This window comes from Hyaena hyaena, unplaced genomic scaffold (genome assembly GCF_003009895.1).
Source record: "Hyaena hyaena isolate Hyena2069 unplaced genomic scaffold, ASM300989v1 scaffold_54, whole genome shotgun sequence".
Lineage (NCBI taxonomy): Eukaryota > Metazoa > Chordata > Mammalia > Carnivora > Hyaenidae > Hyaena > Hyaena hyaena.
This window is the reverse complement of record NW_024080685.1, coordinates 656,549-679,725: the sequence shown is the minus strand read 5'-3', so window position 1 is coordinate 679,725 and position 23,177 is coordinate 656,549. Positions and strand designations below refer to the sequence as shown.

Here is a 23,177-nt window from a genome sequence, read left to right as displayed (position 1 = left end):
GTGAGCAGGGGAGGGTCAGAGAGAGAGGGAGACACAGACTCTGAAATAGGCTCCAGGCTCTGAGCTGGCAGTCAGCACAGAGTCCGACGCGGGGCTCGAACCCACGAACCGCGAGATCATGACCTAAGCAAAAGTTGGACGCTTAACCGACTAAGCCACCCAGGCGCCCCTTTTTTGTTTTTGTTTTTGTTTTTTTTTAAATATTTTTATTTATTTCTAGGAGAGAGAGAGAGAGAGACAGCGTGAGCAGGGGAGGGTCAGAGAGAGAGGGAGACACAGACTCTGAAATAGGCTTAAGAAATTCTTAACTAATTTGAAAATAATGATCATTGACTTAATAGTATGCCCTTCAAAGGAATTATTAAGCAACTTAGTTATGTATATAAAAATGCAGAGGTCATACCTTACCTTTTAAAAAATATAACATTTTAATTTAATATCTAATCTACCATTCTAAATAAATAATTTGTTCAATAAAGCATAGTTGGCTCATTTTCTAAAGCCTCTAAAAGAATACAAGGTAATGGTACATTTTTAATATCATCCTTTCAAGTTATATATTAGAGAATAAAAAGAATGTACGTCAAACACCCAGATGTGCCTACAAGAAGCCTTTCTTGTTTCTTCCAGCTGGATTAGGTATCCCAACCATTGTATCTTTATGATTCCTTATTAGAGCACTCATGGCATGATGTTATTTTCCTACTTGGTGTCTACATAGTCAGTATATGTGGGTTGGAACGTACGTCTGTCTTATTTGCCATTAGTATTTGCACTAGCACAGTGCATGTTTACATAGTATGTACTTTATAGATCCTAACGAAGGATGAAAGTCAAAAAAACAAACCATCTTTGGTATGAGATGAAAACCTGTGATAAAAGCACTTGCTTACATGCTCTCTCTTTTTCTCTCTCCTGTCACTTACTTGCTTTTTATCACCTAGAGTAAGAATAGATAGAAGAGGGTAATACAACAATAATCTATTCTGTATTTACAGAAATGTATTTTAGTAGTCCTCTCTCCTCAGTATTTTAATCATAACCAATGATATTAACGATACAGCTCAATTTTCCTTTGCAACTTTTAAACAGGTCAAAGAAAGTATCTGTTCCATCAACTGTGATATCCAGAGTGATTGGAAGAGGAGGCTGTAATATTAATGCCATTCGGGAGTTCACTGGTGCACACATAGATATTGATAAGCAGAAAGACAAGACAGGAGACCGGATAATAACTATAAGGCAAAATTTTGTCTCTTTTTTTTTTTCTCTCTTTGTGTTTTATTGCACTATACTTTAATGAACTACAAGCATTTGAATTTTCAGTGGAGCTTTGTGTTTAATAGCATACTTTTTTAAAATGGGAATTTGATTGTTTGAGAAGAAAACCTTTCCAGTTTTTTCCCTCTAATAAATATGCTCTGCTCTTATGAAATATTTCAAAGGGCTTTAAAGGAATTTTTCTTTTGTGAGTGTGTGACAAAGATTGAGATAATCTTTTCCTGACACAAACTGTTCATACAACAGTCTTAAAATTTTATTCTGAGACTTTTTAAGAAGGAATAGGTTTCTTACCCATTTTAAGCAGTAGGTTTCCCTTTTGCCCTTAAATTAGCTTTTGAGATTTATCATTCTGAGTTTGTATCCTTAGAATATGAGGTCAGTAATAGATTCAAATCTGAAATGGGTATTTGTCTTATATTGCAGATGTCTGTACCTTAATCCTCTTTAAATAAAGATAAGATATTCTAAGAAATCATAAGTTTATGAAAGGCAGGTACCCCTTGACAGGGGCTGGTAGTTACCTAGTCTACCTCAAAGAAGGCAGTTAGCCATCTCTGTTTTATATTTATCCTCCTCTCCTATCTAATTTTTCCCCTCTCTTGGGATAGGTGGGTAGTCCCAACCTGCTTTATCTAGACAAGAGGGAAGCAGATACCTTCTATGAGTAATTTCCCTCTTAGGGTTTCCTTAAGGCTTTCCTTGCAATCAAATACTTCCCTGAAGATTTAACACTAGGGTTTGACCTGGTGGCCATTGTTGGCACTGTCAGGGTTCCTCTCTCATTCTGAGACATCTTTCCAGAGGAAGTGTGAGAATCATTCTACTAATAGAGGTTAGTCAGAGGTGGGGGTCATAGATGGGGTTATCTTAGGTACCAGGACTTAAAATAAAATACTATTTTTTTACTCCGTTTTTTTGTTGTTGTTCTTTGTTTACTTCTATTGCCGTTAACATTGATCAACTGTTTAATTATAGTGTCATTATGGATTACATAGGCTTTTAAGTGCAGTGGTTTTTCTAACTGTAACGTGTTTTACGATGGGAAAATGATTTCTTAGTCTAAGGAAACAATAGTAAAATGCGTTTTTGAAAAGTCCTTTGAAAAACATAGCCGCGTGCCAGGACAGCTTATTGTTCAGTGTAGAATACCTCAAGAATAGTCAGAAAATGGCTGCTTAACTTTAGTTATTTGTTCTCTGTGTGTATGTGTACACTCACACAAATGAATTTAGGCTGTACCTATTAAAAAGTAGGGGAAATTGGACCTAACTTTTTCTTCTTGGTCAATTTACAGGGGTGGCACTGAATCAACAAGACAGGCAACTCAGTTGATCAATGCTCTGATCAAGGATCCAGACAAAGAAATTGATGAACTTATTCCAAAGAATCGTTTGAAAAGCTCCTCAGCAAATTCCAAAATCGGGTCATCAGCACCTACCACCACTGCTGCTAACAGTTCCTTAATGGGAATTAAAATGACGACTGTAGCTCTGTCATCAACATCTCAAACTGCCACAGCACTCACGGTGCCTGCAATTTCTTCTGCATCTACTCATAAAACCATTAAGAACCCAGTGAATAACGTGAGGCCTGGTTTTCCAGTTTCTCTTCCATTAGCATATCCTCCTCCACAGTTTGCACATGCTTTGCTTGCTGCTCAGACTTTCCAGCAGATCCGTCCACCAAGGTTGCCCATGACCCACTTTGGAGGTACTTTTCCACCAGCTCAGTCCACTTGGGGTCCTTTTCCTGTCAGGCCTTTGAGCCCTGCCAGAGCTACTAACTCGCCTAAGCCTCACATGGTGCCTCGCCATAGCAATCAGAATAGCAGTGGTTCTCAGGTGAATTCAGCAGGTTCTTTAACTTCAAGTCCAACAACCACAACCAGTTCATCAGCTTCAACGGTGCCTGGTACATCTACAAATGGCAGTCCAAGTTCACCTTCTGTCAGAAGGCAGCTTTTTGTCACAGTTGTGAAGACATCCAACGCCACCACAACAACAGTCACAACCACAGCAAGCAACAACAGCACTGCACCCACAAATGCCACATATCCTATGCCTACTGCCAAAGAACACTACCCAGTATCATCCCCATCTTCCCCGTCACCACCAGCCCAGTCAGGAGGGGTTTCGAGAAACAGCCCTTTGGATTGTGGAACAGCATCTCCAAATAAAGGGGCATCTTCCTCTGAACAGGAAGCAGGTAGTCCACCAGTGGTAGAAACAGCAAACAGTAGACTTTCAAACAGCAGCAGTTCTTCTGGGAGTTCATCAGTTCATTCTACTCAGCAACAGCCTCCGGGATCTGTTTCTCAGGAGCCAAGACCACCTCTTCAGCAGTCTCAGGTTCCTCCCCCGGAAGTTAGAATGACTGTTCCTCCTTTAGCAACAACAAGTTCTGCTCCAGTGGCGGTGCCTTCTACTGCCCCAGTGACTTACCCTTTGCCTCAGACACAAATGGGATGCTCCCAGCCTGCTCCTAAAATGGAAACCCCTGCTATTAGACCACCCTCTCATGGCACAACGGCCCCTCACAAGAATCCAGCTCCAGTGCAGAGTTCATCTGTTGCAGTCCTAAGTGTCAATCACATTAAAAGACCTCACAGTGTTCCCTCCTCTGTCCAGCTACCTTCAACCTTAAGTACACAAAGTGCTTGTCAAAATTCAGTACATCCAGCAAATAAGCCTATTGCTCCCAATTTCAGTGCCCCCTTACCATTTGGGCCCTTTAGCACATTGTTCGAAAATAGCCCTACTTCTGCTCATGCCTTCTGGGGAGGATCTGTTGTTTCATCTCAGTCAACGCCAGAATCTATGCTATCAGGAAAATCCTCATATTTGCCAAATTCAGATCCTTTACATCAGTCTGATACTTCCAAAGCTCCAGGTTTTAGACCACCATTACAGAGACCCGCTCCAAGTCCCTCAGGTGAGTTTGTGTTTTCTGACATTCTGCAGCTGTTCATTTATACAAGTGTCAGGAAAACTTCTGGTCATTTTCTAATATTTTTATTCCATGAATGGGCCAGATAGACAGAGATTGCTGTATTCGTTAATTCATATGCTGTTTTGAGTATTAGATGTGTTGAGTATGGTGTTTTTATTTTTTTATTATTACTTATGTTTGCTTATTTTGAGAGAAAGAGACAGTGTGAGTGGGGGAGGGGCGGGGTGGGGGGAGAATCCCAAGCAGGCTCTGTGCTGGCAGCAGCAGGACTCCTCGAACCCACAAAACCTTGAGATCATGACCTGAGCCAAAACCAAGAAGAGTAGGATGCTCAACTGACAGAGCCACCCAGGTGCCCCAAGTATGGTGTGTTTTTTTTTTTTAAAAAATCTTTTTAGAAGCCACAATGGATTTTATCTTGAATTTCCCATAGATAAATTTCTTTATCAAATATATTTTCTCTCAAAAGAAAGCAGTCTCCTTTAATTGGTTAAAATTTAAGAAGTTTTATTTCAAAAAAATAATAAAGCTTTGTAAAATTTGATTTCATTTCCATCTTTTTTGTTTTTAAAATAATGAGAAAAACAGGGGTCCCTGGGTGGCTCAGTCAGTTAATTGTCTGACTTTGGCTTAGGTCATGATCTCACTGTCCATAAGTTCGAGCCCTGCATCCAGCTCTGTGCTGCCAGCTCAGAGCCTGGAGCGAGCTTCCGTTTCTGTCTCCCTTTCTTTCTGCCCCTCCCCCGCTCATGCTCTGTGTCTCTCTAAAAAATAAACATTTTTTAAAAAGGAAAAATTAGAAAAATATAGAGCCACATAGTTTTAATAAGGTAGTTACTAATCATATGTGCTCTTTAAATTAAAATTAAATAAAATTAGAAATTCCTCGTGGTCAAACTAGCCATATTTTTTAAAAATTTATTTTCCAGTTTTACTGAAATAAAACTGACGTACATCACTGAGTAGGTTTAAGATGTAGAGCATAATAATTTAACTTATATTGTGAAATGATTACCATAAGAAGTTTAATTAGCATCCATCATCCTATTGTACAATAAAAAAGAGGAAAAAAATTATTTTCCTTGTGATTTCTTTTCCTCTTAGGACTTTACTCTCTCTTAACAACTTTCGTATATATCATGCAGCAGTGTTAACTATAGTCATCATGTTATACGTTACATCCTTAGTACTTATTTATCCTATAACCAGAAGTTAATACCTTGGTCACCTTCCTCCAATTCCCCTTCCTGCCACCTCTAGTAACCACAAATCTGATCCCTTTTTCTCTGTATTTGTTTGGTTTTAGATTCCTCATATTGAGATCTTACAGTATTTGCCTTTCTCTGTCTGACTTATTTCACTTACCGTAATTCCCTCCAGGTCCATCCATGTTGTTACAAATGGTAGCATTTCCTACCTTTATATGGCTGAGTAATATTCTTCTCTCTCTGTGTGTGAGTTGGGGGTGGGGTGTGTGGTGTGTGTGCATGCACAATATTTTTATCTGTTCATCTGTTGATGGACACCTTGGTTGTTTCCATGTCTTGGCTATGGTAATAATGCTGCCGTGAACATGGAAATGCAGATATCTTTTTGAGTTAATGTTTTTGTTTCCTTTGATATATTTCCAGAAGTGGAATTGCTGGTTCATATACAGCAGTTCTATTTTTGATATTTTGCGGAATCTCCACACTGTTTTTCATTGTGGCTCTAAGCTGGCCATATTTCAAGTGTTTAATAAGCACATATGGCTAGTGGCTACCATAATGGAAAGGACAGATACATCTGTTTTCATAGAAAGCTCTATTAATTAAACAATGCTGATATTTATAGAGAATGTTAAAATCTCCTAGTTGTGACTTGTTGCTTTTTTTTAACTTTTTACTTTGAAATGTTTTTAAATTTATAAAAGAGTTCTTCTATAATTACCCCATCTTCCCCTAATGTACATATTTTATATAATCCTTTATTTTTTTAAACTAAGAAGTTAATATCGGTATGGTATAATTAACTAGACTACAGACTTTATTCAGATTTCACCAGCTTATCCAATAATGTTCTTTTCCTGCTGCAGTGTCCAATCCAGGATACCAAGTTGCCTCTAGAGCTATGCATTTTAATAGGAACGTTTCAAATAATTAAAGATAAGCCAAAGCAGAGATAGATAAACTATTGCCTATGGGCCAAATATGGCCTGCTGCCTCTTTTTACATTTGTAATTTTTAAAAACTGAGATTCAACAGTAGTGTAAGATTTTTTTTAATGATTAAAAATATTTTTAAAAATAATATGTGAAACAAAAAAATAGGAAATTGAAATTTCAGTGTTCATAAGTAAAGTTTTATTGGAACTCAGCCATGGCCATTCATGTTCATACTATCTTGTAGTACTTTCATGCTTAGATGGTAGCCTGAAAATATTTACTATTCAGCCTTTTGCAGCAGTGTTGCCAACCTGATTTGTGTTACTGAAGAGATGACATTGTGGGACTAAAATTTTCTAAATTTAATGGGAACTGAATATAATTTTTACCTCTTCCTATGACATGTGAATACAATGTAATGAACATGGTCAGTAAATATTATTTTGCTGGGGGCAGATTGAAATATTTATGTATACTTACAAAAGAACACAATTTCTCTTGAGTACTAAAATGTTAGAATAAATATAATTTAATTTTAAAAGATCATGATATGCCAGTGCATTGGAAATGTTTTTATATTTCATATTTGTGATAGTTTGAATTTATTGAAAATACTTTAGTTTTCAAGAAATGTGAATTCTAGATAATGTGTTGAGAAAGACTAAAATTAACATTTAGAGAAAAAGGAAATGAATTCTTATTTTGTGAAAAGGTATGGAAAAAAGGCCAGCTCTATTAGGGAAGTGAGGTTTTGGAGGGTGTACAGTTGATTAGAGAGCCAAAGTTAGCACTGAAGTTTAATTTGAGGGTGTATAGGGGAATACTACTCAATTCAGGTCAGCAAAATAGGCATGTCTGCCTTCACAGTTCTATTCAACAATACTAACCAATATGCAGTACCATCATCCCAAATATGTCCAATATGCCTGTGTTTCTTTTTTTTCCTTTTCATCCAAGGTTCAATCATGGTTCACACATTGCTTTAGGCTGTTTTGTTTCTGTGGTCTCTCCCAGTATAAAATCTCCCTACCTGCCTTTGTTTTTCTTGACATGAATCCTTTGAAGAGTCTAGTTGTTGTGAAGAATGTCCCACATTTTAGATTAGACTCATGTGGTTTTTTTAGCCCATGATTACATTCAAGTCAACATTTTTGGCAGGAACATCAAATGGGTGATGTTTAAACCTCACACTGCATTACATCAGGAGGCGTTCAATGAAGATTGTTTCACTATTAGCTATAGGAAGTTTGGTCACTTAGTTAAGATGCTGATCATCAAATCTGTCCACTGTAGAAGTATAGCTGTGTGTTTTTCCCTTATAGTTGTTTTTTAGACTTTTTTTTTTTTTTTTTTTTTTTTTTTATATATTTTTTTTTTTTTTTTTTTTAAAAGGTAAGAAAAAATGGGGTTTAGAGTGCCTGGATGGCTCAGTTGGTTGAGCATCCGACTTCAGTGCAGGTCATGATCTCACGGTTCGTGGGTTCAAGCCCCATGTGGGGCTCTGTGCTGACAGCTCAGAGCCTGGAGCCTGCTTCAGATTCTGTGTCTCCCTCTCTCTCTGCCCCTCCCCCACTCCTACACTGTCTGTCTTTCTCAAAAATAAACATTTAAAAAGAGAAAAAATGGGGTTTGAGATAGGAAGGATACAGCTGGATATGGATTTTCTACCGGGCCTACTATCCACAGGCCTCTGCAGCCCGGCCACTGGTCTACCCAATTCTTTTGTATTAAGAAGTTGATCTCGCAAGTAATTTCTATGTTGTAGATCCACCGGCAGGTTTCACAGCTTCCCCTGTCGTTGGTGACAGGGCTTTTGATAGTACTGCCATTGCTTAATGTCCTCAATGAGCCCATCCATGGTGAGAATTCTGTTTAGGGTCCTGTATGCACCTTCTATCTTTCCCTTCCTGTACCATCGCAGTCCTGGCAATGAACTTCAGATGTTTTGCCATGACCTTGGGATTTAAATCTTCACTCTGCAGGACTCCATGCCCTCTGGAGCCAGCTGCAGGGAACCTAGCTCCTACACTTTATTTTTTGAATAGCACTTTTAGGTTCATAGATAAGTATAGAGAAAATTGAAAGAAAAGTACATAATTTCTTACATATCTCCTGCCCCCAACAGGCATAGCAACTTCCATTATCAATATCCCCAACTACATTTGTACATTTGTTAGGATTGAAGAACCTATATCAGTACATCCTTATCAAAGTCTTAGGTTTTCATTAGGGTTCACTTTTGGTGTTCTGCATTCTGTGGGTTTGAACACATGTTTAATGACATGTATCCACCAACATAGTATCATGCGGAGTGTTTTCAGTGTCATAAAAATAGTCTCTGTTTTGCCTAATCCCTCTTTCCTTTCTTAGTTTTTTTAAAGATAAGCTTCTATGTAATTCCTTGGCTATTAGGCAGTTGAAATTCCAATGTTAATATTAAATCTACATGTATTCTATAATTCATTAAGGTATCATATTAAAATTAAATATAAAAGTAATTTTCCTTGATAATTGTTCCTTTTTTATAGTTATCTTTATAGAGGGGAAATGATAAGTCAGTAGATTGTAAGAAATAAGCAAGGAGAAATCTGAAATATTTGGAGGTCTTTTAGGGGACTCTTGGAATTTTGGGGTTTTTTAAAAATTTTTTCCTCTTACAGGTAATTGTTTTATCTTCTGTATTATAGGTATTGTCAATATGGACTCACCATATGGTTCTGTAACACCTTCTTCTACACATTTGGGAAACTTTGCCTCAAACCTTTCAGGAGGTCAAATGTATGGACCTGGGGCACCCCTTGGAGGAGCACCCGCAGCTGCTAACTTTAACAGACAACATTTTTCCCCACTTAGTTTGTTGACTCCATGTTCATCAGCATCGAATGGTGAGTATTATACATTGTAATTCCACAAGAAGAGTTTGTATATGTTTCCTCCAGAGCAATAGGTTTTAAGTAGGAAAAGACAAAAGATGACTTAAGAGCTATGAACAAGTCTTGAATATATCAAGACTAATGAAATGGGAACAGAGGAGCAAACATTTTTATAAATAGCAAATGATTAAAAAGTCAAATACATTATGACTTTTGAGTGTTTTTTTTTTTTTACCTGCTTATAGAGGTAAAATCACTGCTTAGTTTTTTCCTAGACTCCTCTTAACATTAATTTTTATCCCTAAATATATAACATATCTGGATCAGTGTCTTCTATGTTGAGCTGAAAATAAACCATGATAGGAATAAACATATTTCTTAAGATATATAGAATAAATTTTGGTTTTCAAGTTCATGGAAAAATAGGAATTGGGAGAAAAGGAGTTAAAATTTCAACATGACTGGTCATTGAAAAGGGTTAACCTAAGGGGTGGGTGCTTGGGTGAGTCAGTCAGTCAATTGATTTTTCCTCAGGTCATGATCTCACAGTTCCTGGGATTGAGCCTCACATCCGGGTCTGTGATATCAACTTGGGATGGATTTGGGATCCTCTCTCTCTGCCCTCCCCTGCTCATGTGCACACATGCTCTCTCAAAATAAATAAATAAACTTAGTAAAAAATAGTACTAACCTGAAATTTTTTGGTAGTAAATCTTTAAAATAGAATGGATTCTCAGAAGCAGAGAATGTTTTTATGCATAGTAAAAATATACTTATTGGCATTAATGTTTATTTAGGAAATAAATTTAGAAATTTTGGAATGAAATTCACAAAGTATGATAGGTTGTTTTGCCCTACGGTTTTGCTGTGTGAGCTTTCCATTGTTTTTTTTGTTTGTTTGTTTTTGTTTTTTGTTTTGATTTTATGTTCATTTGATTTTTGTTTTTATTGAAAAAGCATTGTGCTTTTTGTAACAGTACAACCAGTATAGGTTCAGTTTTCTAATACATTGCTGATTGATACGGAATATCACTGAAGCCATTCAAAGTTTCAAAAAGTTTCAGAAATTTTCAAACTTTTAGAAAAATTGAAAGACTATTTTAAGAAGCATCCATATTCCTTTCAAGTGGTAATTCCTTAAAATTACCAATTTTGTAAACATTTTGCTCCATTTTATCTTCGTTTTATATTGTAACCATTTGAAAGTAAGGTTCAGATATGACACTTACGACCCAAAAACTTCAGTGTGCATCTTGAAAATAAGGACATTTTCTTCCACAGCCACATACCATTATCAAATATCTAATGTGTTAACATTAAGTTAGTAATAGCACATCTTGTGCACTTCCTATTCAGATATCCTCAATTGCCCTAAAACATTTTTTCCCCTTTGAACCTTACACTCAAGGTAAATGTATTACATTAGACTGTGTCTCTCAGGTCTACCTTAAAAACTAATTTTAAACTTGTAAGAATAGTACAAAGAACCCTTATTTTTCTCAGATTCACCAATTGTTAACATGTTGCCACATTCTTCTCTCGTTTTCTGGGTGTGTGGTGTATAGAATTTTTTTTCTGAATCATTTTAAAGTTAGTTGCAGATACCAAGCTATTTTCCCCTGAATACTCTAGATGATAATATTTCTTAAAAATAAGAATATTCTCGGGGCACCTGATTGGCTGAGTCAGTTAAGCGTCTGCCTTTGGCTCAGGTCATGATCTCACGGTTCATGGGTTCGAGCCCCGCATAGCGCTCTGTGCTGACAGCCAGCTCAGGGCCTGAAGCCTGCTTCAGATTCTGTGTCTCCCTCTCTCTCTGACCCTCCCCTGCTCAAGCTCGCTCGCTCGCTCTCTCTCTCTCAAAAATAAATAAAAACATTAAAATTTTTTTTAAAAGGATATTCTCTGCCACAGCTATGGTACAATTAGCAAATTCAGCAAATTTTACATTGGACAATATCTAATAAATATTCTGTATTTACATTTTGCCAAGTGTCCCAATAATACATTTATGATTTTCTCTCATCTAAGATTCAAATCAAGTTCACAAATTACATTGACTTTCATGTCTTTTTAGTGTCAAATATTCTGAAATTGTTCCCTCAGCCTTTCTTTGTCTTTCAAAGAAAGGCATTTTGAAGAGTACAAGTCAATGGTACTCTGGTATTTCTTCATGATTAAATTTAGGTTAAGTGTTTTTGACAGAAATATTAGCATATAGTCAATGTTGTATCCTTCTCTCAGTACATTACATTAGAAGATATAAAATGTTAAGTTTGTGCCATTATTGGTGCTATTAATTTTGAATCATTTTGTTAAGATCATGTACACCAGGTTCCTGTACTGTCAAATTATAATTTTTCCCTGTGTAATAAGTAATCTGTGGAGAGTTTGAGACTGTGTTCTTACTCCTTGGCATCCTTTCATGCAGACTGTAAGAGAATAGGGGAAGAAGTAGTACTTGTCTGAGTAATATTAAAATTTTGCTTCTGAAACGCTGTTAATGTTGATAGATTTCAAAAAAAAAACCACCCAACTTTGTTGAAGGAAAATGCTAAAATTGAACATAAATAGAAACAAACTTATCTGTATTTCAAATTATTAACATAAACCTTCTAAAAGAAAATAATCCAGGGGCGCCTGGGTGGTCAGTGAGTTGGGTGTCCAGCTCTTGATTTCAGCTCAGGTCATGATCTCATGGTAATGGGATCAAGCCCTGTGTTGGGCTCTCGTGCTGTCAGCACAGATCCGGCTTGAGATTCTGTCTTCCTCTTTCTCTGCCCCTTCCCTGCTTATACTCTGCCTCTCTCTCAATAATAAAGAAATAAACATTAAAAAAACAATAAAACAACCCAAAATACTCTTGAACATAGTACTTTATATACCCTTCACTCTAAAGACATAGATTTCAGACAGATATTCAAGTCTGCTTAGGAGAGACAGACAGAACCCTGTGGAATTGGATTAGAATTAGAGGATCACTGTGAACTCATGAGTTTTCAATTACCTGTATATTAGAATGAGTCCTATAAAATTACAATTTTCCCTCCAGTGCTATCTACTGAAAGGGCCTCGAAGCAATTAATCTTTAATAGCAATGAGCACATCCAGTGTCCAGATCCATCTATTAAATATTTTTGTCCACTGAAAGAAACTATGTTTTTTTTTTGCTGTTGTTGTTGTTTGTTTTGTTTTGTTTTTTTTAAGAGAGTGAGCACATGAGCACAAATGGGGGAGTGGGGCAGAGGCTAACATGGGGCTTGATCCCACGACCCTGAGATCATGACCTGAGTCGGAATCAAAAGTCTGATGCTCAGAGGACTGAACCACCCAGGTGCCCCAGAAACTAGGCTTTCTTAGCTGATTCCAGAGTTGGGGAAGGGAAAGAAGAAAGGGAACCTGCAAAGTCTATGGTGTTAGTAATAGTTTAAAATGAGGGGGACGTGGCAGGACATAGGAGGCAGCCTAAAGGAGCTCCCGCTGGCCAAATTCAGGAAGACTTGACTGCCAAAATGAATAATGGCAACTCATGGGGTAAAGTAAGAATCTGTAAGTCCATAATGATTATGAATAAGATTTTAGAATTTAACTTATTTTAGTTTTTTCTTTTTAAATTAAAATTTTAGAAGAGAACTCTCTTCCTTGGAGTATAAATGGACAACTCATACATGTAGGAGTTAAAATTTGAGTCATTGTTTTGCAACCATTAAAGTGATTCAGGCAAGACTCTCACTTTTACCTCTAATACTGAATTTTGAACCAGTCCCATACTTTCTTCACTTAATATAAATCTTAATACGACACTATTATTTTTTAATGACCGTTTAGTTTCTTTTGTCTAATTTTCCACTCTTCTTGAGGTAATCTGTTCATAGGAATTTAATTTTATATTTTCATTTCTTGTAGTCTTTCAAAATTTTGTTTTTAGTATTTACATACTTAAAAAAATTTTTTTTTAATGTTTTATGTATTTCTGAGAGAGACACACAGCGTGAGCAGGAGAGGGTCAGAGAGGGGGAGATTCAGAATCGGAAGCAGGCTCCAGGCTCTGAGCTGGCTATCAGCACAGAGTCCGACACAGGCCTCGAACCCATGAACTATGAGATCATGACCTGAGCCGAAGTCGGACGCTTAACTGAATGAGCCACCCAGGCGTCCCTATCTAGATACTTTTAAAAGTTGCCATTCTGGATGCTGTTATAGAACTAACCACAGAAGCATGTGACTTATTTTTCATAATCTGGTTTTATGTACTTGAATTGTCTGGTTTTATGTACTTGGATGGGTTCTGTCATACTTCTGCATATATAGTCTATTCCTCTTCTCACTCCTCTTTTAGGACACTGGATGTTAGGACCCTAGAAAATTTAACTTGAGATGTGGGGGACACAAGACCCTTCCTTTAAATTTTTTTTTAGAAAATTTTAATTAGAACCCTTTCTTGAGGCCCCCGAATAATAGATTGGTGATACCCAAGAACCTTCTGCATATAAAGGCTAGGCAGAGATCACCTGAGCCCTTACTCCATTCAAACTACTAAGATCTGCTTTACCAACACTCAGTCAGTTCGTGCATTGATTACTGATCACTGGCTCTGGTCTGTGCATTTCAGTTCTTGGCACATTTAGTCAATGGGCCATTTTGACATTCAGTCTTATAAAACTGTTGTCAGATCAAAAAGCAGTAAAGCGTAATTTTGAAAGGAAGAAACTAATTTTACATTGTGACCCCAATATACGTGTGTGGGTGTGGGTGTAGTTGAAATAATATATTTACAAAACAATACTTAATCCTTACAATGTATGCTTGCATTGTATTTTCTGTTGTCTTCTTTCTCCTTAAAAAAATTTTTTTTGTAAGCTAGTCATGACCAACCACATTTATCTCATGATCAGTGGTAGTTTAATAAACACTGAACAGAAGCATGAATAAAGTACAGTGTAATTTTCCTACAAGAGCTTTCTTTAAAAATTTTTCTTTATTTGTAAGTCACTTTGCTCTTTCAATTTGAATTCAGGACCTGTTTGTCATTTCAAAACCAAAATTGATTTTCCATGAAGCCAATGAGCTTAAGCTTCAGGATACCTTATTTGCAAGTGGCCCTGCCAAAATCGTATACCTAGTTTTGTGTTTGCAGTTTTACATTCTTTTTCTAAAGAAGGTTCCCCAAATTGTGTAAGATCCCACAAAACTTCAAGACTGCTTTTTTCTTCAATATATAAGCTGGCATATTTTATTTTATTTATTTTATTTTTTAAAATTTTTATTAGTTTATTTTTTTTGAGAGAGAGAAAGAGAGCAGGGGAAGGGCAGAGAGAGGGATAGAGAGAATCCCAAGTGGGCTCTGCAGTCAGTGCACAGAACCTGATGTGAGGCTTGAGCTCGAACTCCTAAACTGTGAGATCATGACTTGAGCTGAAATCAAGAGTCGGATGCTTAACCAACTAAGACACCCAAGCGTCCCCTAAACTGGCATATTTTAAGACAACATGGCTCTGAATTAAATTTCCTTTTTTCCCCTAATTATATAATTAGAGGTGAAAAAATAAATTGTGATAATTTGGTGCTTTTCATGGCAAGGAACATAGACCCACCAAAGGAATTTCAAGGAAAATGGTGTTTACTTTTTAAAGCTATACAAGACCATCTGCAGAACCATGCGGGGTTTGATCCAGGGCCTTCTTCAGAACCAACTAGCTATTCTCTCCAACTCTCTCTTGAGAGGTTTTATAATCCCTCAATCATGGTCTGTTTGTTGTGAGTCTCTTCTATTTACTCTCTCTACCCTAGGCTTCTTCATAATCTCATCTTGTATATGGTCCTTAAAGATTCAATTCATAATTGGGTAAACTAGTTTTTCCCTGTTTGTCAATTGTACCTTTCTGAATGAGGAATATGATCGGCTCACCTCCTATGTTCAGGTCAGGCCATGTCAATCCTTGATTGCTGCTAGCCTGAAATGGATCATTCTTTACTCAGATGCTATCAGTAGTGCAGTAAACCTGCAGAGAGGAAGCAGTAAACAGTCATCTGATAAAAATATGGCTATAAGATTGGCAGAATCTGTGAAGAGAACAAATCTCTTAAATGGGGCAGGTCAGCAGGCAGCCTTGTTATTCTCTTCTTTTAAACAGAATATGGAGGGTTGCTGTTACTTTGCTTTTGTTTTCAGAAGGATTCAGGAAAGGAGAGAGAGACTAGATCTAACACTGAGGATTGGGCAGGTTTCCAGGGGTGATTCTGGAAGAGGTAGAACTCATTTGTCCATCCTTCCTTCCATCCATCCATCCTTCTTGCCTGCCTGCCACCTTTGACTTTGTCTTGACATAAGTTATACAGGGTTGATTTTTCTCAGGTATGTAATTATGCCCTTTTGATCCATAGTTTAAAAAAAAAACCCTAAAACTTTATCCCTCCTTGTTTACACCTTCTGGAATATTCTCTTATTTTCAGTACTTACCTGAGTTTTGTCATTGTTTCTAGCTTTACTAATTCTGAATTATGCTGTTTTTCATGTTTTTCTTTCATTTCTTTCAGCTCACATTAGAATTTTACAATATAGCTTTCTTTCTGATGTACCTTTGGAATATTAGAATATAGCTTTTCTTTCTGGCATGTTTTTATTGTCTGTAAGATGTTATGGGTTCATGTCTCTTTTAGTTCACATAATAGCTTTGTATGGAATTTGACTACAGTTCTATTCTGTTTTACATTTTTAAATGAAATGAGTTTTTTTGAACATTTAGAAGGGATAAGTAGATCAGATATCTTTTCTAGCTTAAAGGCTCTAGAATCCTGTCTTTCAGGTAAGTATGCACAAATATAGCCTTGTCCTTTATTAAATTTCCTGGCTTTGTTATCTTTATCCTCCCACCACCCTCACCTCTGCCTTACTCTTAAATGATCATGTGTTTGTTTTGTCTCTTTCTGATCAATTTGGAACCTGTTCTCAGAAGTTTTCTGTCAGTGTGGGGCTTTATCCTGAAATTAGATTTCAGCAAGTAGTTTTGAGAGTTTATAGGGCCACTATTGCTCTAACTTCTTCAAGTTTATTGTAAATCCCTTCCAGTTACCTAGCATAGGCAGAACTTGCCCATTTTCACCTGCGGTTCTCATATTGGCCTTTTCTGCTTTTCCTCTGACTACCTTTGAGTATTTTGTTGTTCTCCTATTCTGTTCTTAGGTCTGGAGAATTGCTTCTTTTCACACAGATACTGATAACAGAGAGGTCTTATAGTATTGGTGATTTGTCTCCATTCACTTGTATCTTTTGATTCATTTGGATGCTTTGTTAGGTTTATTACAGATGTTATCCATGGGTTTTTGGCTTTGTTAACTTGGTAGATTGTTTTATGGAAGGATTTGGGAAGAATCAAAACTTTCGCTGCAATACCTCCATCTTCTTAGAATTCCCTTTTATACCAGTGTACTTTTAAGGTGAATTTTAAAATATTTTTAATTGCTTCAAAGACACATAGTTGGCTTTTCTATTTTTTTATGATTTGTTAAAAAATAATGCTGTCAAGAAATGCTAATGGATTCATGATCACAGGAGAGATATATATATATATATGTGTATATATATATATACATTATATATTTATATATATCTTTTGGGGGGATAATACTTATTTTTGAGAGAGAGAGAGTGAGCAGGGGAAAGGCAGAGAGAGGGACAGAGGATCTGAAGCAGGTTCCTGATTTGGGGTTTGAACTAACAAACTGGGAGATCATGACCTGAGCCAAAGATGGATGCTCAACCAACTGAGGCATCCAGGTGCCACTACAGGAGATATATTTTAGTTTTTCATTAAAGGGTGATAGTTCTCTTGGTTTACTTTTACAGATAAGCTCAGAAGTTTCATGTTTTTGTTTCCCAATGTCTATATCCTTATAATAAACTATAATTTATAAGGTACTTTCACATTCTTTTTTTTTTTTAGTTAATAATATCACCACAACTCATTGAGAGGGGTGGTACTATCAATTTAGCCAAAATAGACCTCTGCAAGCACTAGTAAGACAAAATTGATCTCTACAGTACAGTACTTTCCATATCTGTGGGATTCTAAAATATGTATAGCAAATCTTTTTTAAGCATATTCAGGCTAATAATAATATTCAATTTTCTTTGTCCTCCCAATTGCCATAGCTTGGGAAGTAGAACCAATATGCTTTGGTGTATGTGGACTTGTATGTAAATAGATGGATTGATTGAGTTTGCAAATTTATTAGCTACCTGAATCCCTTTGGAGGAATATAGACACACAAACAACATAAAATGTAAATGTAAAAAAGATGGTTAAATGGAAAAATGGTATTAAATGACTATCTCTAGGACATACTGTCAGGCAGTTATGAGTAAATTGTAGGTAGGCAGGCAGGTAACTGTTTAGACATGTAAGTTTCAAGCTCCACCATTTACACCCTATTTAAATTTAAGTGTGCTTGATATTTAAACTTTTCACAGGAAATACAACTTTGGTTGTTCTTGTGTTTTCTTCTTTGTAGTACGTGAAGGGATTGAATCACTAAAGAATACTCCCACATTCACGATCTTAAGAACTCACCTTGTTTTGATACGTACAGCTTAAATTGTCATTTCAGAAAGCTTGCTCTGTGGAATACCTTGTGATACAGTAAAACAAAGTTGGGCAGTGAGGCATAGCTTTCAAGCATATTAAGCATATTAAGGTTTCTTGAAGTCCTGATTTAAAGAAACTAATTTTTTTGTACATTAGTTTTCCAAATTTATTGTATACCTGAATCCCTTTTTCATCATAGTATAACCAATGGTCGCATGGTCTCAAGGAATACAGTTTGGAAATTGCCAATACAGGCATGACTTAGCTTTTTTACTTTAAATACTGTCTTCTCATTGCTCTGGTGTTTATTTTACCTAGTGTCAAGCATTAATTTATTTAAATATTAATTTGTTTAATGGGTTATATCACATGTGTAGTTGAACATCTTTACATTCTATCATGTAACTAAATGAAAAAATTGTGAATCAAATTTTAAAAAATGACTGCAAAGTCCTAGAGCTTAACCAAACTTCAGTATGTATAATTTTCTAGCATTATTTTCATATTTCACTTCCTCAGAGAACATATAGTTTTAGTGTCTTCAGGATTTAAGATTTGGTTTTACAAAATTACATGCTCTATAAATGACATGTATACGATTTCAAATATCTTTTCTCTAGATTCTCCTGCACAGTCAGTATCCTCTGGAGTTCGTGCACCTTCACCTGCCCCATCATCAGTACCTTTAGGGTCAGAGAAGCCCAGCAACGTCTCTCAGGACAGAAAAGTTCCAGTCCCTATTGGGACTGAACGTTCTGCACGTATCAGGCAAACTGGAACTTCAGCTCCATCTGTTATTGGGAGTAATTTATCCACATCAGTAGGGCATAGTGGAATCTGGTCCTTTGAAGGGATTGGTGGCAATCAAGGTGAGACCTGCTATCCTGCTACTAGAATTATGAATTATGCATTTAACTAAACCATCGTAAGTAATATGTAACTTTTACAGTCATCCTTAAAAGGTCTGTATTCATATTTCTTTGTTTTGACTAATCAGTTTTAAGAGTTCAGGCCATATTTTTATTCCTCTGTGATCTCCCATTGAATTTATCATTGTGTTCTGGAAATTGTCTAATACAAGCATATTCTTTTCTCCATTTCACTGTATTAAGGAGAAGCTCGTATTTTCTTGGGATGCTTTAGCTTTTATCTTACCTTAGCTGTTTTTCTTTTGTAGCAACCAGTGTTTGGGTTATTTTATTAGGGTATTATATCACTACCTACCGGCATGGAAATACTGCAGTAAATATATAAAAGTAGGTTATTATTCTAAAGGGAAGCACAATTCAACGTGGAAAATTCTAGAAAGAAATACAGAAAAGACTATTTTGCTGACTTTATTTTGCTGTCTTTTGATGTTAAATATCACCAACTATTTTTTTCTGCCTCTTTGTTTTCCCTCAGACAAAGTAGACTGGTGTAATCCTGGGATGGGAAATCCCATAATTCATAGGCCAATGTCCGATCCAGGAGTGTTTTCACAGCACCAAGCAATGGAGCGAGAGAATACAGGAATTGTAACTCCTTCTGGTACATTCCATCAGCATGTTCCTGCAGGATACATGGACTTTCCTAAAGTTGGGGTAATGGTGACTTAAATAAGCATTCTTATATTTCTGAATGTTTTTTATTATTAGCCTTATTTTACTTCCAAGTGGGTATTTGTGAGATGATATGTAGGCTTTAACCTGTAACTTTATGTCAAAATCTAGCTAAAATATAAATATTTATATCCTGATATTGTCCCAGTTGTTTAGTGAAATGCTTTTTGACAAAATATTTTGGCTGTATTAGGCTTATATATAACCTAATGCTGGAAGAAATCATATAATGGAAAATAATTTTTAATTACCTAGATAACATACACATTTCCAAAATAAGATGAAGTTTCAAATATCAAATTTAAGGCAATTGGTTATATTGGGGAAAGTAAGCAGTGACTTGAAGATATGACTATGTGCATTTTGTTTTCTTCTTTTTTAAGGGTATGCCTTTTTCTGTGTATGGGAATGCAATGATTCCTCCAGTAGCACCTATTCCTGATGGTGCTGGAGGACCCATATTTAATGGCCCTCATGCTGCAGACCCCTCTTGGAACTCCCTTATAAAGATGGTTTCAAGCTCCACAGAAAATAATGGCCCTCAGACGGTAAGGCTGATCATTCAGTGAACATTTAGTTAGTGTTTATGAGATGCCAAGATAAACAGGATATAGGTAAATCATGATAGTGAGGGAGTACGGTGAATATGGATATTTGAGGAAATTGAGGGAAATTTAATACAGCTGAAATACAGTAGAGAGATGTGGAAAATGGTACCAAAGGCATAATATAGTTCATTGGGTAACGGATGGTAAGCAAAAGATTTAAGGTTGCGAAGTGTTGTAATATTATACATCAAAATAGATTAATGGTGTGAAAAAGGCCATTTAGAGGTTACTTATTATAAGTATTTTAAAGGTCAAAAGAATGTATAACTCTGAAAATTCACAGAAATGATTAGTATGTTTTAGTTTATTTTGGTGTATGTTTAATATCTTTGTCTCATTTTCCTTCTTAAATCATCAGTCTATAGGCATTCAGGTAATGGTTTTTAAAAAAAAGGCTGATAAATCAGATCCTGTTTGAGAATTAAGGGGAGTGGCAGGAAAACAACAGAAGTGGCTTATCATTGCTTTTCTTCATTGTTTCTAGTATGTTGCAAATTGAGTGAGATTTAGCTATTTTAGCTTATACATATTAAGAGCACGTAATTTTAGTTTTAATCAAATATGTGTTACAGATGTAATACTTAATTAAAATGTATGCTCTATTTTCATAGGTGTGGACTGGACCCTGGGCACCTCACATGAACAGTGTGCATATGAACCAGCTTGGCTGATGAGGATTGGCTTGTTAGCCTGCAGATTCCTTTTCTTTCAGAGGAAATCACAAGTGGCCGAAAAAAAATTTATGCTCCCAAATCATTCTACTGATGTGCTTGACTGAAGTGTGTAGGCTTTTTGCAGAAGAAGTTACTAACTGACCTATTTTCTGTGAACATTTGTGACTGCCCATTCCCCACCATCATCCGTTTTACCTTAGTTAGCATTTTTCTTATCATTTTTCTTTTTTTTCTTTCCCTCCTCCCCTTTGGACATAACTTTCTGTTGAAGCTGTTCTTTGGCTGGTTGGTTTTAGTACTGTAAACTGCTTCTGAGCAAACACGGAAATTTAGCAAAATTATGTAAACTTGATCCTGAAGTTTTAGAATGGCAAATAAATGTACAATTGTTTACATAACAGAAAAGGCTAAGCAGAAAGTAAATTTCAATATGTCAGTATAGAGGCTCTACTTTATGTAGACTTAAATTAATGTGAGATATGTACCTTCATATTCAGAAATCTGGATGTTTCCTTCATACATTAAACTATTAATAAGCATAACTTTTCTGCTTGTGTAATTTAAGTATAAAGTAAAACTATGGGCATTATCAGTGGATGTTTCCCGATGTTGGCTTTTAAAATACCCCTCTTGCTCTCTTTTGAGTTTGTTTGCAGCAGAGCACATACAGAAGAAATTTATCACTTTTTCATGTCTTTTTATTACCTTCTCACACTTTTAAAACTAATACACACTTCTCTTCCCTCCTCTCTCTTCACTTTTACTGCTAATACCAGTAAAAATTCTCTTGCTGATCGTGAAATAATTTTGTAAAGATTTATTTTGTAATGGCTGCTACAGAGAAATGGAGCGCCTTCATCATCACCTGTGGTTTCTTCTAACCATAAAATGTTTAGTCTTTCTGAGGATTTAAAAAGCCATCACTGGTTCCAAGTCAGCATATATAGGCTCTTAATATACTGTTTATTATTAAACAATTCAATGTACTATTTTATATTGGAAAATATTGATTCTTAACATTGGCTTTCTAGTCATCAAGAGGCAACATAAAAATTCCATTTTCAGTAATTTAGTGGAAAGTATCTTTTTTCCCCCCCAATCTTAAAGGCTTCTTATTCTCTACATTTATATATTATCAGTGAAAGGGATCAACAGCTATCTTGAGGCAAGTAATAAAGGAAATTTTGCATTTGTCATTAAGACAATTTATGGTATACACGACTACACAGAATACAAAATAACATCTTCATTTTACCTGTTTATATACGATACAGGACCACACTAAACTACTCAGTGGGATTTATCTATTCCATTCACTTAAAACAATAAACGATAACGTATTCAAGAAGAATATGTGTCCTACCGTCTCATATGGAAAAATAAATTATATGGTTGAAATATAAAAGAAAGTAAGCATAAAAGTGAAGTAATGAATGCATCAGTCTGTCTTTTTTTTTTTTTTTTTTTAACTTAAGCAAATTCCACAGTGGTGAAACCTGAATTTAGATAAATGACTCAGTGTTGACAATATTAATATGGTTCCTTTGCTGTAAAGTAAATGAAATTATTCCTTTATGCTGTTAGCTCGAGTAAAGAGTAAAAAGATTTCTAAAAAAATATCTAGAAATTTGTAAACAACACATTTATATCTTTTAATTTAGGAAGTGGTCTTAAAACATATAAATTTATGACTGATATGACCAAATTTAAGGGAAAAGCTAAATGATATCCTGCAAACATAGCTATGAAATAAAACTATGGCACTTTACTAAGTAAGAAAAGTGTGTAATGCTATTTAACAGAGTAGTTTATATATGCCTTTTGCCACTATCCTACGATTTTTTGCTTAATTTTTTCCCTTTGTTAACTAGGATTATTTTATAATTAATCCTCCTAGGTAATAGATACCACCCAGTATTTATTACAACACATGAGTTGTGTTCATTCACAAAACAATTTGTTAAGATGGGGGTGTGTCTTACTAAGAAAGAACATATTTTCTTGACTTTAAACCTATGGGACAGGGGGATATAGATTGTATTCTCCATATTTAGTTTTAGAGATCAGTCTGGTTAAGTACAATACCATGAATTTAGAAGTCTGTACTAGGAACATTTTTCAAATACATTTTTTATATTTCAAATGTAATGCACTGCATTTTTATTTGAACAATAAAAAAGAACCCGTAATCTTTTGAGACCATGCAGGTCTTTTTTCCCCCCCTTTATGAAAGTATACAGTATGTGTAATTGCAGACTACATAATGTATTTTTCATTCTTAAAGAAGTGACTTAACTCTTGGAAATTATATTTGGGTTAGATCACACCTCAAATACCGAAATAATTAATATCCCAGTTGTGTTATCTTTGTATACCAAACATTCTATTTTAAAGATGATTTTGGTTACCAGTGCCAACAGAATTCCCTTTTCACAAGTTTTCAACATTATCAACATTTTC

At 35.7% G+C, this 23,177-nt stretch overlaps 1 protein-coding gene and 1 pseudogene across 5 annotated transcripts in view; one reads left to right on the top strand and one right to left on the bottom strand.

The window, feature by feature from the left end:
- Positions 1–22,068, top strand: part of ANKRD17 (ankyrin repeat domain 17) — a 162,152-nt gene extending 140,084 nt beyond the window's left edge. For all 5 annotated transcript variants that reach the window (XM_039231014.1, XM_039231013.1, XM_039231011.1 and 2 more), the window contains 7 exons: positions 1,093–1,242; positions 2,579–4,215; positions 9,064–9,261; positions 18,455–18,703; positions 19,239–19,417; positions 19,819–19,983; positions 20,655–22,068. In XM_039231014.1, the coding sequence (XP_039086945.1) occupies positions 1,093–1,242; positions 2,579–4,215; positions 9,064–9,261; positions 18,455–18,703; positions 19,239–19,417; positions 19,819–19,983; positions 20,655–20,714 (2,638 nt within the window). In that variant the 3' untranslated portion in view covers positions 20,715–22,068. The remainder of the gene's footprint in view (positions 1–1,092; positions 1,243–2,578; positions 4,216–9,063; positions 9,262–18,454; positions 18,704–19,238; positions 19,418–19,818; positions 19,984–20,654) is intronic.
- LOC120231063 lies at positions 5,263–8,328 on the bottom strand (annotated as a pseudogene).
- Positions 22,069–23,177: the final 1,109 nt, after the last annotated feature.